Source organism: Moschus berezovskii, chromosome 12, assembly GCF_049115385.1.
Source record: "Moschus berezovskii isolate FMDL1 chromosome 12, NW_MosBer_1.0, whole genome shotgun sequence".
In the NCBI taxonomy this organism is placed as follows: Eukaryota; Metazoa; Chordata; class Mammalia; order Artiodactyla; family Moschidae; genus Moschus; species Moschus berezovskii.
This window is the reverse complement of record NC_142471.1, coordinates 69749179-69765588: the sequence shown is the minus strand read 5'-3', so window position 1 is coordinate 69765588 and position 16410 is coordinate 69749179. Positions and strand designations below refer to the sequence as shown.

The window sequence follows — 16410 nt, the reverse complement described above, 5'->3', positions numbered from 1 at the left end:
TCTTATTCTTTACCATCTGAGCCACCAGAGAAGCCCAGGAATACCAGAGTGGGTGGCCTATCCCATCTCTAGGGGAACTTCCTGACCCAGAAATTGAACTGGGGTCTCCTGTATTGCAGGCAGATTCTTTACCAGCCAAGCTATCCGGGAAGCCCTGACCTGGGCCATGGTCAGTCCCTAAAAACCCACTATCTCCTTCTCTCTGAGAAAAATCTCAATTGTAGATCCTCCCTGCTTCCTGCTGGATGATAACCCAGGGAGCATTCATCTCTATTTCAAATGTATCTCCTCCTGTAAGTGACCCCTGGGCCTAGAGCAATACTCATCACGCCATCACACCTCCAGGGAGGACTGTGTCGGTTACTCCTACTTGGCCTCCACTCCCTCTCTCTCCTGGACCACTGCATCTTGTCTAACAGAACGAATGACAGAATCCGTTCACCCCCTCAGTCCTCAGTACTGCTGTGTGTTCACCCCCTCAATACAGCTGTGTACTAGCTATAAACTATGACTGAGAGACCCAACCACCTCTCATTCCTCAGAAGGTCATCTCCTTGAGGGCAGAGAAATTCCTTTAACTTCCTGACCCCGCTACTGCAAAATTTTGTACCAAAGGCTAACCAATATCTTTGTTGACCCAATAACAAAATTACATGAAAATAAGAAAACCTAACACTTGAGTTTGCAAACACCAGGCCCTAAGCACTGTGCTTACTCTTTACACCTCTGTGTGGCTTCTCTCAGGACCCACGACTATGTTGTAAAACACTCAAGTTTGGACAGCTTTGTTTGGGCTATTTCTGTACTGAACACACCCCCTGATCTTCCTAAACCTTCCAAATCCTACTGATCCTTTCCAGTTCAAGCCCCACCTCTGCCAGAGGTCTAGAAGACATTACTATCATATAGAGCTCAACTTGAAAAGTGGTTCTGCCATTTATTAGCTGTATGACTCTGGGCAAGACACTTGGCATTCCAAGCCTTTCACTTCCCCACCTTCAAAGAGGAGGAAAACAGCACTTCCTTCTTATGGCCATTTTAAGGATGAAATGAAATGTTATGATGTGCCGAGCTCAGCAACTGGCACAGAATACATGTTACATAGTAGCTGCTATTGATCATCACTGATTCTCGATGATTCTTGCTGCTCCAGCTTACCCTCATCTCCCTGTTCTGTGACCACAGCATACAGCCTGCACCAAGCCACGTGGCCTGCACTCTTCAGGAATGGATATTTTAACTCTCAATTATACCATACAATTATCAAACACAGGGACCCATTTTTCTCTTCCCAGTGCCAGGCACAGCACTGCAGACATTATGTGGTCACTTTGTGGAAAAAGGCAGAAACTTCACCTGCGAAGCACTGTTCTCTTCCTATCGGCCAACCACACCAGCAACCCTTTCGGAGGCTCACCCGGCACTTGACCTCATCCGCAACGTGGTATTTCTTCTCCGGATTCTTTAGAAGGATGTCAGCCAGATGCATGGTAGGTACCAGGCCCCTGATCTGCTTGCCCATTTTCACCACCATTCCGTGTGGCTTTATGGTCAGCACTTTGCCCTAAGAATCCAAGGAAAAGATGTCATGATGCCTCAAGAATGTCTTTCCTACACTTCTTAACAACAAAGCATCTCACACCTCTCTTTCAAAGGTTAGCTTCCTGGGGTAACTACCTGTTATTCCAGATCTCATAGGGGCAAAGCACATGCCCCACACTGGGCTGGATGCAGCAGAGTTTATTTACGAGAACTTTCACACCTTTTTGTGTGAGCATCTTTCTGTCTGTCTTACCAGTTCCATCTCCAATGTAGAGGACTATGTCTGCTAAGGAATGAACTCTACATATAAAGGGGAGCTGCTCCGCTGGGGCTAAGTGGCTAGACAGGAGAGGCAACTGGAACTGACTCCTTATTAATATCCCAGGTGGCTAAATTACCAAAGAACTAACTTTTGATCTGGTCTAACAAACACCATCAATTCCCAAGACTGAAGATCTACTGCCTCTGTATAGTGGCATGGTGCGAGCAAGACTTTACCGCGAAATTAATTTCAAGTCACCCAAGAGAAGAAAAAGAAATCCCTGTTAGCAGGCAGAGGGAAGGAGCATGCCTTTAAATGTGTTCATCTAAGGACTAATGAGCTGCCAGTTAACCTGTGAACTAAAGACTGTCTGAAGGTGGGAGAGCGTCTAATTATATGCTTGAGGTTTTACCTTAACCAAAGCCCCAGGTTTTATGTCATGATACCAAAGGAACTGAGCTTCAATAATAGACCTAGAACAAAAGGTAAATACAAGATTAAATATATTAGGGCAGAGGCTGCCTAAAATTCAGGGCTACCAAAATCACACTGGCAAGAAAAGAAACCCTCACCAGTAAGGACAGGAAACGCCGTGAGCATGCACCACAGACGAAGACGCACACCTCCACACCCCACACAGTGAGTGACAGACTTACGTCCGCAGAGAGAGCAAGGCCAGTTCATCCATTTGGCTGTAGTCGATGATTCTACACTTGTGAGTGTTCCCTGGCTTGAAGGCCTCAGGTTTGAAAGTTTTCTTAGAATTGGAGAGATGGTTGCGCTACACAGTACCAAGTGATTAAGGACAAGTCAGAGGCAACAGATCTGAGACAACCAGACATTAAATCAGATGTGCAAATGACTCAGAACATTTATCACCTACCATAAAAACAGCACTCTGATTACCTGTTAAAACAACTGCTCTAACTAAAAAACTGTTTTTTACTACCACACAATCTAAAGTCAGAGAACAGTCTAGATCATGGGTCAATACATCACGGCTCACAATGAAATGCCTATTTTTGTAAATAAAAGTTTGCCTGGAACATAGCCATGCCCTTTCATTCACATACTGTCCTTGTTGCTTCAGGCTACAACAAAGATGAGTAGTTAGGACAGAGTCCATATGGTACATGAGTCTAAAATATTTATTACCTGGCCCTTTAAAACAACTGTGCCAAGCCCTGGTGTAGATCCTAACTCATTCTTGTTCTTATCATCAATCGGGTATCAACTAAGGCAAGCCAATCTCAAGGTACTCTAATATAACAAACAGTTCAAGTCCTTATTAACTGTCTGCCATGTTTGGGGAAATTAAAAAATAGGAAACTAATACTCAGGGATGAAGGAAGCAAAAAGAACCCATGTCCCCAAAGTCCTTCTGGTGATGAGAACCTGATGAAACAAAGAGACTCCTTACCCGAGCATAGGCCAGAGCACCATCCTTCAGCTTAAAGGTGGCCCCAGCATTGCCAAAAAAGCCCTGGACGGGCACATCATCCAGCACAGCTCCTAGCTGCTGGCACAAGAGCCGGGTGAGTGGGCGCCCGGGCTGCAGGAAGACGGGACGCAGGCTCAGCCGCACAGCTCTGGTCCGAGGATGCACGCAGAGGACACAGGCCCGTACCTAGACAAGGGACACAATGAGGACTTGTCTTCTGGAGACAAGACACCCGAAGCCAACTTTCAGGGGTTAAGACTCTCCCGTGCTGACCAAGTTATAGGTGGAAGTATAAAAACAGCTTGTACAATAAAACAGCATGTGGAAAATTCACACAGAACATCCAGAGGAACGTCTGACAGAAACAACGCTTATGCGAGGGCAGGAACATGGGTATCAGGGTCCCCTCAACACCATGAGCCTAATAATGCATATGCAACAGGAGCCATGCACTGGCGTCACTGTATCCAGAAGCTTGTCTGAAACACCAGAAACAGCCTGCTTTGATCACAAGGTCCTAGCATGTAAAACGTCTCAATTCTGTACACAAGTATGACTACAAGGAGAAAAAAAGTCACTAGAAAGAGGTTCACTGAAAAAGCAACAATATTATCACCAGGTGCTGGGAAAATCTACTTTAAAAAATAAAACAACAGAAACAAAAAACCAGCAAGGTCTCTATAGCTTCCATTAGCAGGAGTTATTGGTAAAAAATAAATCATTTTGGAATTTTTAATAAAAAACAACGGTTAGAATATATTGGAATTTTCTTCCCAAATATCCACAATCATTGTAGAAAATTTGAATATTTAGATGAGGGAAGAAAAATCACTTAGACTTAACCACTAACACTTGACTGCATAATCACACAGTTTTTTAACCAGGTGTGCATAGCACTTCCACGTTCACATTCATTTCACATAGCACTTTCATATTTTGAATACAAACGTCTATATTAAACATACATTTTGTTTTCCTATGTTAACACTTTCTCAGAACACTTTAAATTATAAAGGCAAAAGTTTCACTACCAAGAGAGAAAAAGAATCAGAGTCTATGCAACAAAAATTACAAGGTGCTTTCTTCTTCACAGGCTCCTATTCCAATCTCAATCCCCAGAAATAATCACTGACCATTTCCTACAGTCCTTCCAAGACACCTTTCATTCTCCTCACTACCCCTAACACCCATACACACGAGTCCCAGGACCTGCCTGTAGCAGCTGTGACACTGGTTGCAACACAAGTGAAATCAAGAAAAGATACGTGCAACACTTCTTACTTGCTGATTTGAGAAATATGTTCCGGCTTTCTTAGGATCCAGGTGCATAAAGTCAACCAGGCCACTGAAGAATGAGAGGAACTTAAGCGTAAGGCCAAGTGGAGTCACCTAGAAATAAACAGAACCGATTGTGAAAAACATCTCTCTGAAAGAACCAGGAATGAGAGAGACTGTTCATACTAAACATTCAAGGCCACATTACCATAACTCTCCCCCACCCCCCACAACCCTTATCATCTTTCTTCCCACAAAATCAGGGGTTGGCAGCACAACCCCTGGCACTGGCTCTTCCTATACTCAGTAAGCTCACCCACCACCACTACATCCACCCGCCTGAGAGGATTCTCCACTCTCAGGATTTCCCAAAGGGATGGAAGGCACTTTACACAAAGATCCTTGAGGAACCGCCAGCCTGACAACTTGGACAAGTTGTTGCTAACTTGGTGATGTGCTCAGACTAACATGGGAAAACCCACATGCGTGCAAGAAGATACTGATCACAAGCAATTCGCCCAGTAGAGGCTTGCAAAGCTAAGAAAGTAGAGGTGACAAGGCCCTCAAAAGAGAGCACTGAGGTAGGGAAACTAAGTCAGATCCCCAGGTTCTCATAGGGTTCACCCTTCTCCCATCTCCAAAGAAAGTGGGAGAGTTATTCTCTTGGAAACTGTAACAGATTCAAAACACAGGAATAGTGCACAAACCATGAAAATTTGAATTAAGAAAAATTCTGAATATCATAGATATAGACATGAAGACATCCAGGCCCTTTCTGCCATCCAGCTCTTAGGCAGCCAGGTTTATATCCTCATATCCTTTCTAGAGAAATCCAACATGCCAGAGAAGATTTCTAACTGTGACACCTGGAGGTTTCTCAAAGATGGTCCGCTAGCTCCTGCCCCTGACAGGGAAGTCAGCCAGTCAGCAAGTCCACCCAGGCTCACAGACTTCCCAGCAGTTTTTTAGTGCCTCTCTCATAAGATGGCAGTCAAAACAAAAACTCAATAGAGAATAGGAGGTTTAAGTTGAGAGACGCTCCCTAAAGTAGGATGCAAATGCATGCATGTACCAAAACAGAGAGTAAAAAGTAAGAAAATGAGAACTGATCCATTAAGTCCAACATCATACTAATAGGAGTTCCAGAAAAAGAAAATTAAATACTTTAAAATATCTGATAAGGGGCGTGTATCTAGAATATGCAAAGAATTCTTTTTACCATAACAATAAAAAACAATGGATAAAGGACTTCTGATTCAATATTTCTCCAAAAAATTTATAAATGGCCAATTTGCAACATGAAAAGATGCTCAACATTACTAATCATTAGAGAAATGCGTATCAAAATAACAAAATACCACTTCACACCCACTCCTTCTAGGAGATCCATAATAAAAAGAATAAGTGATAATGAGAATATGAAGAAACTAGAACCCTTAAATTGTTGGTGAGGATATAGAACATTGCAGCCACTTCGGTTGTTCCTCAAAAAGTTAAATACAGAGTTACCATATGACCCAGCAAGTCCATTCCGAGAAATGAAAACACGTGTCCCCACAAAAACCTGTACACAAATTTCACAGCAGCATTACTCTTGAGAGCCAAAAGTGGAAACAACTCAAATGTCCACCAACTTCATATGATGGCGTATTATTCAGTCATAAAAATAAAAACCCTCAGTGAGTTTTGCTGGTAGACAACATTCATGTGTGTGTGTGTGTGTGCTAAGTCGCTTCAGTCGTGTCCAACTCTTTGCGGCCCCATGGACTGTAGCCCACCAAGCTCCTCTGTCCATGGGACTTCCCAGGCAAGCATACTGGAGTGGGTTGCCATGCCCCTACCCTCCTCCAAGAGATCTTCCCGACCCAGGGATCGAACCCACCTCTCTTACATCTCCTGCACTGGCAGGCAGGTTCTTTACCACTAGCACCAGCTGAGAAGCCCTCACCACATTCACATGTGTTGTCATAACCTGTTGCTAGAGGAATTAAATACACTCCTATGACTCCACTAGAAGAGGAGTCTCAGAGGCTTATGCCTGGTTTCTTTCAGACTTCATTCCATGGGCCTTTTCTCTTTGCTATTTTGCTTTGCCTCCTTTCACTGTAATGGATCACAGTAGTGAGGACCACTACATGGTGAGTCTTATGAGTCTCCCTGAGGAATCATCAAACCTGACAGCTGTCTTGGGAATTTCAAGACACACTGCTGCTGCTGCTGCTGCTAAGACACTTCAGTCATGTCCGACTCTGTGTGACCCCACAGACAGAAGCCCACCAGGCTCCCCCATCCCTGGGATTCTCCAGGCAAGAACACTGGAGTGGGTTGCCATTTCCTTCTCCAATGTGTGAAAGTGAAAAGTGAAAGTGAAGTCGCTCAGTCGTGTCTGACCCTTAGCAACCCCACGGACTGCAGCCTACCAGGCTCCTCCATCCATGGGATTTTCTAGGCAAGAGTACTGGAGTGGCTTGCCATTGCCTTCTCCGTCAAGACACATTAAGTCAAGATTAACCTCCAAAGTGCTTTTAGGGGACTTTCCTGGTGGCTCAGATGGTGCAGAATCCACCTGCAATGCGGGAGACCTGGGCTCAATCTCTGGGTCAAGAAGGCCCCCGGGAAAAGAGAATTGCTACCCACTCCAGTATTCTTACCTGGAGAATCCCATGGACAGAGGAGCCTGGTGGGCTACAGGCCATGAGGTTGCAAAGAGTCGGACACAACTGAGCAACTTAGCATGAATGTTTGTGCTTTTTTGAGGATGTTTCTGGAGAATGTGACACATTAAAACAAGTGAGTAAACCAAAAAAGAGAAATACATGAAATCAAAGAAGGTTCTATCCAATACAGAAGAGTGGGGAAGGATCCAGAATGATAAAGACCGGAAGCTTCTGGACATCAGCTATGCAGCAGCTGATGCAGTACAAAGCAACTAGACTGAAGCCAGATGACAGCAGAAGGACTCCAGATGGGAAGAAAAATAACAAAGATTATTTTAAAGGGTTTGAAAATATAGAAAATAATGAGGGAAAAATAACTACAGGATGTATTAAGAAACAATGATAGGAAGAGAATTCAGCAAATGAGAGAAACAAAACTGATCATCAACTCCAGGCTTGGGGGAGGAAATTGTTCAAGAAACAAACTATATTACCTAGTTTAGCAAGTAAACAATATTTATGTGGTCATAATTTAAATACTGAATAATGATTTAATCAAAAGTTGGGAGAAGGGAGGATTAAGAGAGCCAAAATTTCATCTACCTTGATAAAGGGTTAAAACTCAGTGCCTCAAAGTGATAAACCATGAGCTCTAGCGGAAGCGTATTACTTAGAAATCCAGAGGCAAACTTCAAAAGATAAGCTAAAAGAATGAAAGATGGAGGTTCGATGGGGTGAGAGTTCTTCATTAGAAGCCTTTTAATATCATTTAATCTTTAGATCAGCACTGTCCACAGAACATATATAACCGAAGTGACATGTGTAATTTTCAGTTTCTTAGCAGTCACACTGTGAAAACTACAAAGAAAGAAGTGAGATTTAATAGTTTATTTAACCCAATACAGGCAAAATATGATCATTTCAACATGTGATACTGGCTATATTTCAAGTACTAATGGCCACATGGGACCAGGTGCTGCCCTACTGGACAGCACAATTTTAGACTGTGTGCACACTCTACTTTAATACAAATTATTTTTATTTTAGAAAATAGCAGTAGCAATGAATGGCTTACCTTATGTACCTGCGCTTTGACCACCAGTCCTGGTAGCAAACTATTGAGGGTCCAACTCTGTTCCTCAGTAGCAATGGCAGCAGAAATTTCTGCATGACCAATAGACAGAGTGACAACTCCTCCACTGCCCTTCACCTCTTCAATGAGGCAGTTCAGGTACTGACCCACCTTCAGTTTAGCACCTGCAAGTCCAGCCCCCCAAAAGGAAAAAAACATCTATTATGAGAAGAACTTTTAACTTGGGCTCAAGTGACACCTTAAAGATCCATGGCCTACTTGTCCAGTTACCATGCAGTACCCCCCATATTCCCAATTTTCAAGAAACCATCTACAATAAAGGGAATGAAATGACTCTAACTGATCTACATCAACTACCACACAAAAAAATACAAAAACCTCAACAAGGCAGGAGAGTGCTGGTTCAGAGGCCCTGAGGGTCCAAATTTCAGTGGAATCTTCTTCGTGGGAAAAAGTGAAACTGGCCCATCAGATTTTAGTGAGCCTGGCACTCCACTCTTACTGAGACAGTGGCATTTAAATATAATCCCCACACATACCACCTCACAACCACGTTCTTGTCCTTCTTCCCCTCACCTTTGTTCTTCTGCCGAATGTACTCCTGGGCTTTCTGCAGTGGCAGAAAAGCTCTGGCCCCACTAACACCAATGTCCACTATGTAGCCATGGTCTTCCAGGCTGGACACAGTGCCCGTGAGCAGCTGGAAGAAGAGAAAGCATTCCCAAAAATTCAAAAGTCAAAGGTCATAGGACACATAACCAACCTTCAGTACCAAACACAGGAAACAGGACTGTTTCCACCCTTGGTCTTGACAAATCATCCCAGAATCCCAAGCATCCTCCCCCTTTTAAATTTAAACCTCAATTGCTACAACACAGGGAATACAGCCAATATTTGATTATAACTCTAAATGGAGTATAACCTTCAAAAGTTGTGAATCACTAATGTACAACTGTAACTTGTATAATACTATACATCAACTATACTGAAAAAAGTTTAAGAAAAGTAAAACAACCTCAATCTCATTAAAGGATAGAAGAGGGAAAGACATCAATCAACTTTAATTCTCCTGGGGGTTGAAGATCTTATAGTTTCCAGACAGTGAGGAGCTGACTAATGGAATGACAAAAAGGAGTCTCTTTCCGGAGGATTTTCAAAAGATAGGCAAGCCTTTCATATCATATACATGAAAGGGGTGCAGTGCGGGCATCCCCGGTGCCAAGACAACTGAGAATCCACAGCCACCCTTCTAGCTGTCATCATGTCTTTTCTAAGCACCTCCAACACCCTCCTCACTCCACCAAAAAATTTTGCCAACCTCCTTACATTTCACTGGAAGCACTGTGGCATTCAAATCTGGCTCTAATAATCACCAGCTATTTGGTCTTTGGCCACTTAAGTCAGGTAAACCTTTTTCAGTCTATTTTCTCAAATGTATAAGAGTGATACCTATTGGCCTCACAAGGTAGCTATGAAAATGTCTTCAGAGAAAGTGTCTAAAACAGCAACTGTCAAACTGCCGCCTCTCGGCACTTGTCAATTTCCTACAACTTACTTACGACTCACTTCCAACTTTGTTCCCCATTCTACTCAACGCACAGGGCTTGGCCCAAACTTCACTGCTTCTAACCAAATGTTCCAGGATCATTTGATCTCCTTCCTCTTAAGTGAGTACAGTTTATATAAGTGTGTTTTACATCTATTCAACTCGGAGGTGCTGAGCAGGGATCCACATCTCCTGAACCGCCATTGGACTGGGAGATTCAGTAGTGGAGTATCCATTAATATGGCTGACAGACTAACTGCTCTATCTACCCTGTCTCTTGCTCTCAGATAGCTGCCCCCAAGCTTTCCCCACAAATTTCAGTGGCTTTTAAAAATGACTTCATCTGTGAAGAAGTCTTTGTAAAGAAGGCACTTCAAGAACTTTCTCACCCTTGCTAAGGTTCCTTGGAGGAATCTTTTTTTTCCCTACCAGCAAATGTGGGGCTTGGTTTCCCTTTCTCCCATTCAGAATGATGTGATTAGGTTCAAGTCTTCAACTTCCATTAAGTACCCAAAGCACCTTGGAGATCTTCACCCAGGAAAAGACACATCCCCATGTGTAACAGTTAAGCTGAAAGTGAAGGGTAATCTAGACACCCCCAGAAGGCAGGACACGGAGAAGGCATGTTGCCTGCTCCTCCTCCCTCGCCCCAGATACGTACCATGCCAGGTTTCAGGGTCTCAGCACTCAGCACTTTGTTGACATTTTTGGGGTTCAGAGATAGCGTGACATTCTTTTTGCCCCCCTTTGTGGTATCCAGACTGCTCACCACACATCTCACCAGCATTCCAGGTGAGAAGAGCTCAGGCAAGCTGACCAGGTCCTGCATAATACAAGTGAGAAAAATCTGATAGGTACCTTTCCCCTAAACTGAGAATTCACTGCCGGACCCTGATTCAGTGGTTTCTCATCCTCAGATTCCCAGAGCCCAAAAGGCGGATGACGAGAGTAACTGCTCACCCACAAAGGCATTGGTTTGTGGCCATGTCAGTCTTGGATTACAGGTAAGGTCGCCAAACATCTCCACACAACAGGCAGATGTAAAATGACTTGTCAAAAGAATCTTCTACAATTACTGTACTTCCTCATTTACTTCCACTTACTTCTCAACTTTCTGCAATCTGCATTCCACCCCCTCACTCCATACTTGATCTCCCAACGAAATCTGCAATGACCTCCACGTGGCTAGATCCAACAGACCACTTTGCAGTCCTTCTCTCACAGGACCTTAATGAGGCATTTTACTCTGGTGCTGCTTCCTTCCTGAAACATTTCCTCCGGCTTCTGACCTTTCCTTCATCAGTTTTTTCCTCTACCTCTCTGGCCCCACCTTCTTCCGACAGCAACTCTCCTTTACTTCAGCAACTAAAATACAGTGTTTACTCCTGGTTCAGTCTTTCAGTCTCTTCTCCCTCTGTGTGCTCCCTGTAAGCAACTTCTTCCTCCTCCACAGCTTCAACCACCACCTACCTATACATAGAAATCTCCCTGAGCTCCAGAATCACCTATTTACTGGTCATCTCAATTGTACCTCAAACTCAACACAACCAAAAATCAAATCATGATCATCTCTCCCAACCCTGGTACCCTTTCACGGTTTCTTATCTCAAGATGGCCTGGCCAACTGTTAACCAAGCTCAACAGAAACCTAGGACTCATTTCTGACATGTCTCTTGGCCTTGCCACCCACATGGAAGCCATCACTAGGCAGTGACTTTACCTCTTCAGCCCTCAGTAAATTCATCGATCTCAGAGCCTGGACTAGAACAACAGCCTCTGAACTAGTCCCTAAGCAACTACTCATACTGCTTTGACTCATTCTGTCTTCTGTCTACATATCACCCACCTCAATGAGAGCATTTCAAGGGCTTCCAATTGATTCCAGAAAAACCAGTCCTTAACATGGTCCAGTCTCCACCCAGCCCTCTAGCCCCATCTCACACCACTCTCCCTGCTCTCTGTTCCAGTCGCACTGGCCGTCTTCTGCTACAAAACGGGCTCCTTCTGCCTGAACTCCCTTCCTTTCTTCTCCAGCCCACCCTCATCCTTCACATTCAGCTCAGGTATCCCTTCCTCGGGCAAGTCTGCTAGGTTCCCTGGCCTAAGTGAAAGTCCCCTTATTTAAAAAATTAAAAAAACTTAAATTCTCTAGATAAACTCTCTTGGCATCTTGTACCTTTCCTTCTTAGCACTTAGCAAAGCTGTCATCTTACATCTTACTCCAGTTACAGATTTCATCCAGGTTTCCCTTACCTGCAGGGGTTCTTCTTGTGCCACCTGTTCATTCAGCTTTTCAGTGTAAGCATCACAGATTTCAGTCACCTGCACACACCCTTGGAGGCCGTTGGGTAGACTAATCACCAGTTCCAGTTCATTTACCTCTTTCACACAACCCAAAATCCGCATCCCCTCACACAGGGACTAGAAGAGAAAGAGTGAATTATGTACAACAGGGAAGAGAACAATGAATAGGGAGGTAGCAGGGTGGGAAGGTGGGGTGGGGGTGAGGGAATCTGGCTTCTAGTCCTAACTCTGACATAAAAAAGCTACAAGAGACACATACATGTATATATCATACACTCGTCATATTTCTGACTGAGAACCATGAAAGGCTGAAATGATACCACTGTGTTTACAGCATGAGGGTGTTGGAGGGCATGCTCACCTTTTCCTTTATTCCAAGCAACCCAAACTCAAATGCCTGGGAGGCAACACAATGCAGAACACAGGCCAGGGAAGACTATGGAAGTCCAGCATGTGTGTGCCAGGTCTAAAGGGCACAAACACAATTCAGCAATGTGTCGCTACAAATATGAGGGAGTGCATACTTGTATTATCAGCACTCTCAAGTTTCTATATGAAGCCAGAAATCACATTCTTAATGTCAAATTTTTAAGTTTTCTAATGGTGGCACCAACTTTTTTTTAAGTATCACACAGGACGAACAAAATACTTCTGCAGGCTGGAAGTATCTCTCCCTTCACTATCTACATCCATGTATATCTTTCCCTTCACTATCATTTGGCTTTTTCTTTTTTATAACTAAAGTATCAGAGTTAAAATTTATGGGACATAAGAAGACTGCTTCACTTCTCTGAGATAAGTTTCCACAAATGTGAAATGAAAGGGTAGAATCAGAATGACTATTAAGGGTATTGCCAATTCTAACCTATGAATTTACTAAAACACAAGTTCCGTGAGAGCATCAGCAGGATGAGGGACTTAGCCGCTAAAAAGAAAAACACACGATCCATGATCACAGGCACTGACAAAACTGGAATAGAGACATAAGACATAAATACATGTACATATATAAAAAGAACGAAGGAAAAAAGGGAAGAGGAAAGGAAGAAGAACACATCAAGTTTGTTCAAAACCAAACGTTGACAAACCTCCACATTAAGGATTTCAAACTTCTCTCTGACAAACTTGCTGCTTTCTCTGGTTTCAACTTTCAACTTTTTTGCTTTTGCTGGCCCTTTCTGGGTCTTTTTCCTTTTGGTAGATTCCTCTTCAGTAGAAATCTAAAGCGGGGGAGGGAGGAGGAAAAGATCCAAAAAAATAAAAAGCAGTTTATCCAGGCCTTTCCCTTCAATTTCAGTTCATCTGTCACCCTGTTTTGTCACCCTTCTACTCCATCCCACTCCCAACTGTTCTTTAATTCCTGCCTGGTGGCCAGTCTCCCATCCTGACACCAATTCTCCCTGTGACAAAAATCTGAGCTCTATCCTAAAAGCCTCTTCCCTTCTGTGTTCTTCCTCCCTTGACAGGGATGGACACGGGGGTTCCCCACTGGGAGAAGCAATTTGGAACAGTGCATGAAAATAAAAAAGGTGGAGTCACAAAGATCTCCACCATAACAAGCTGTGCGGTTTCAGCTAAATTATATAACCTCTCTGGGCCTCAGTTTCCCACCATGGAATGGTGATCTTTGCTTCACAATACAGTTGGAAAGATTACATAAAGTAGACCTAATCATTTGATTGAACATTAGTTCTGGTCCCTCTAGCATTTGGATCACAACCTACTTTAGGTGAAGATTTCAAATTCTAATGCAAATCATGATCATTTTACATAGCCTCATTCAAACCTCATTCAAACTGTTTTCTCTCCATCCTTAATCAACGTGTTACATTTCTGAGAATGAGAAACAGGGAATTCCCTGGCAGTCCAGTGGTTAGGACTCTTCGCTTTCACTACCAATGGTGCAGATTCGATTCCTAGTCAGGAAACTAAAATCCCACAGGCCTCCCGGTGTGGCCAAAAAAAGAAAGAACGGCACTGGAAACTTATATAATAAATGCCACTCATAGGTCAAAAGATATAGCCTTGTGGTGGGATGGACTCTCTAACAAGTTAAATTTATAAAAGTAGACTCCAACAAGAATCCAGTCTGGAAAACCACACATTCTCAAACAAGGCTCATTCTCCATAAGGACACTAGAGAGAAAGTGTTCTGTGAGTCTTCCCAAAAAAGCACACCACTTACATCAAATAAGTTGTCTTGTTCAACTGATTGCTGGAAAGCTTTCTCTGATTTGTGGGTCTTTCTTGTACCCCCACGGGGGAAGCTTTCTTCCATGGCTGCCATGTTTGAGTGTCCTAAAAACAATGCAAAAAGTTGGTAATATGTACTTTAGTGTCAAGGTTGTGATCGATGGGCAAGAGACAGAGCTTTCTAGCACAAGTGTGCTAGACAGCATTCAGGACTAAGAAGTGATGGCTTGATGCCAGGTAACAGATAATCCATAATTCATCTTTCCAAAGGTCTTCAAAACCACACATTCACATATTTTTCTCCAGTAAGTTATACTTTCAATGGAGCATCATTAAGCAGCTTCAGTTAAGTCACGGATACTCAAATGACCACATAACCCCTTACCTTCAAAGAATACGCACACTTCTAAGACAAAACAGTTCTGCAAATAATCTAAAATACAGCAGGTTATAAACTATCAACAAGGAGGTAGATAATAACGAGGCTTCAGCAAAGGAGAAAGCCTTCCTTAAAAAGATGCCTTTAAGCTGCATGTTAAAAGATGAACAGGATTTTGACAGGTGGAAAGGGAAAAGCAGAATGAATATGAGAAAAAGCATGGAGACAGGAAAAGCCAAATATTTTGAGCAGCAATACGTCTGTCAAACTGCTCACAAAGACTTCCCTGGTGGGTCTAGCGGTTAAGGATCCTCCTGGCAATGCAGGGGACACCATTTTGATCCCTGGGTCCAGGAAGATTCCACATGCCATGAACAACTAAGCCCATGCATTACAACTACTGAAGCCGCAGCACCCCAGAGCCTGTTCTTGACAAGAGAAGCCACCACAATGAGAAGCCTGTACACTGCAACTAGAGAAGCCCCTGCTCGCCACAGCTAGAGAAAGCCTGCAGAAACAAAGACTCAGTGCAGCCAAACAAATAAATAATACATAATTTAAAAAATATTTAAAACTGCTCACAAGTTTGCTCATCTTTCTTTGAAGAACTGTTCAACTAGACTACAAGGTGAATAAAGCATAATAATTGAAATTAAATTTTAAAAGACAGGTTGAGCTCTCTGTGTCACATCTTTCATTGGGTGTGAGTAAATTAACTTTTACTTGGTCAAGTTAGACCCTTAAGAAAAGGAAAAGACAGAACAGTAACCAAAATATATATATACTGCAGGCTATAGACTGGACAAGGAGACAGGACTGAAGCTTCGAAGGTAAACCAAGTGCGTGCTAAGCCGCTTTGGTTCTGTTCCACTCTTCGCGACCCTACAGACTGTAGCCCGCTATGCTCCTCGATTCATGGGATCCCCCAGGCAAGAATACTGGAATGGGTTGCCACTTCTTCCTTCAGGGGAATCTTCCCAAAACCCAGGGATCGAACCTGCCTCTCTCATGTCTCCTGCATTGGCAGGCGGGTTCTTTACCATTAGCGCCACAAGGAGATAGAACTGAAGGAAGGTACACACCGGGTAGGATTCAACGGCAGTACAATAGAGAAAAAACGAGAACCAGAACTAGGTTTAAGTGAGAACAGGAGGAGGGGTTGGTTCTAAGAGACACTTGGGAATAGGGATCTAAAAAGGCTTGAGACTGGAAGAGGTGAGGACCTAGAGGGAGCCTAGGAAGGAGTTAGAATAAGGAATGAATGTATTTCGTTAAAAAAAAAAAAAAAAAAACAGGACAAATCAATGCGGTCTAGTTTACTAGGAATTTGACCCTCAATCTCACTTCACAAAAGGGGAAACTGAAACTTCACAGAGTAAAGCGACCCTGCGACAAAGGGATCTGAGCTACTTTCTAGGAACATAACCTGACGTTACAGGGACCACTCCAGCAGAGCCGGCTTCTGAGGTGGAATGCGGTGGCCTAACCACTCACCCGCCACTGCGGGTGCATGGCAGGGATCCAAAGCAGCTAGTCCTGGGACAGACCTGCAAGCCACTAAGTTTCCACCCTTGTCACTTTTGCCCCCACTCACCAGGCCCGGGACGCCAGCACTTCTACTTTAGAGGCCGCGCCGCTGTAATCACACACGCGGAGACTGGTACACCCCCAGCCTAACGCTTCCGGAAGCGTGGGCGGGCTCAATGCCCTATTTCCGT

At 43.6% G+C, this 16410-nt stretch overlaps 1 protein-coding gene across 2 annotated transcripts in view; it reads right to left on the bottom strand.

Annotated features, from left to right (window-relative positions):
* The window catches only part of PDCD11 (programmed cell death 11), a 42619-nt gene extending 26210 nt beyond the window's left edge, over positions 1-16409 (bottom strand). For both annotated transcript variants that reach the window (XM_055424735.2, XM_055424736.2), the window contains exons 1-12: positions 16287-16409; positions 14306-14418; positions 13209-13340; positions 12070-12237; positions 10478-10639; positions 8847-8970; positions 8253-8434; positions 4527-4634; positions 3225-3431; positions 2461-2585; positions 2217-2277; positions 1418-1564 (exon numbers count right to left, since the gene is read on the bottom strand). In XM_055424735.2, coding sequence (XP_055280710.2) covers positions 1418-1564; positions 2217-2277; positions 2461-2585; positions 3225-3431; positions 4527-4634; positions 8253-8434; positions 8847-8970; positions 10478-10639; positions 12070-12237; positions 13209-13340; positions 14306-14407 — 1518 coding nt within the window. In that variant the 5' untranslated portion in view covers positions 14408-14418; positions 16287-16409. The remainder of the gene's footprint in view (positions 1-1417; positions 1565-2216; positions 2278-2460; positions 2586-3224; positions 3432-4526; positions 4635-8252; positions 8435-8846; positions 8971-10477; positions 10640-12069; positions 12238-13208; positions 13341-14305; positions 14419-16286) is intronic.
* Position 16410: the final 1 nt, after the last annotated feature.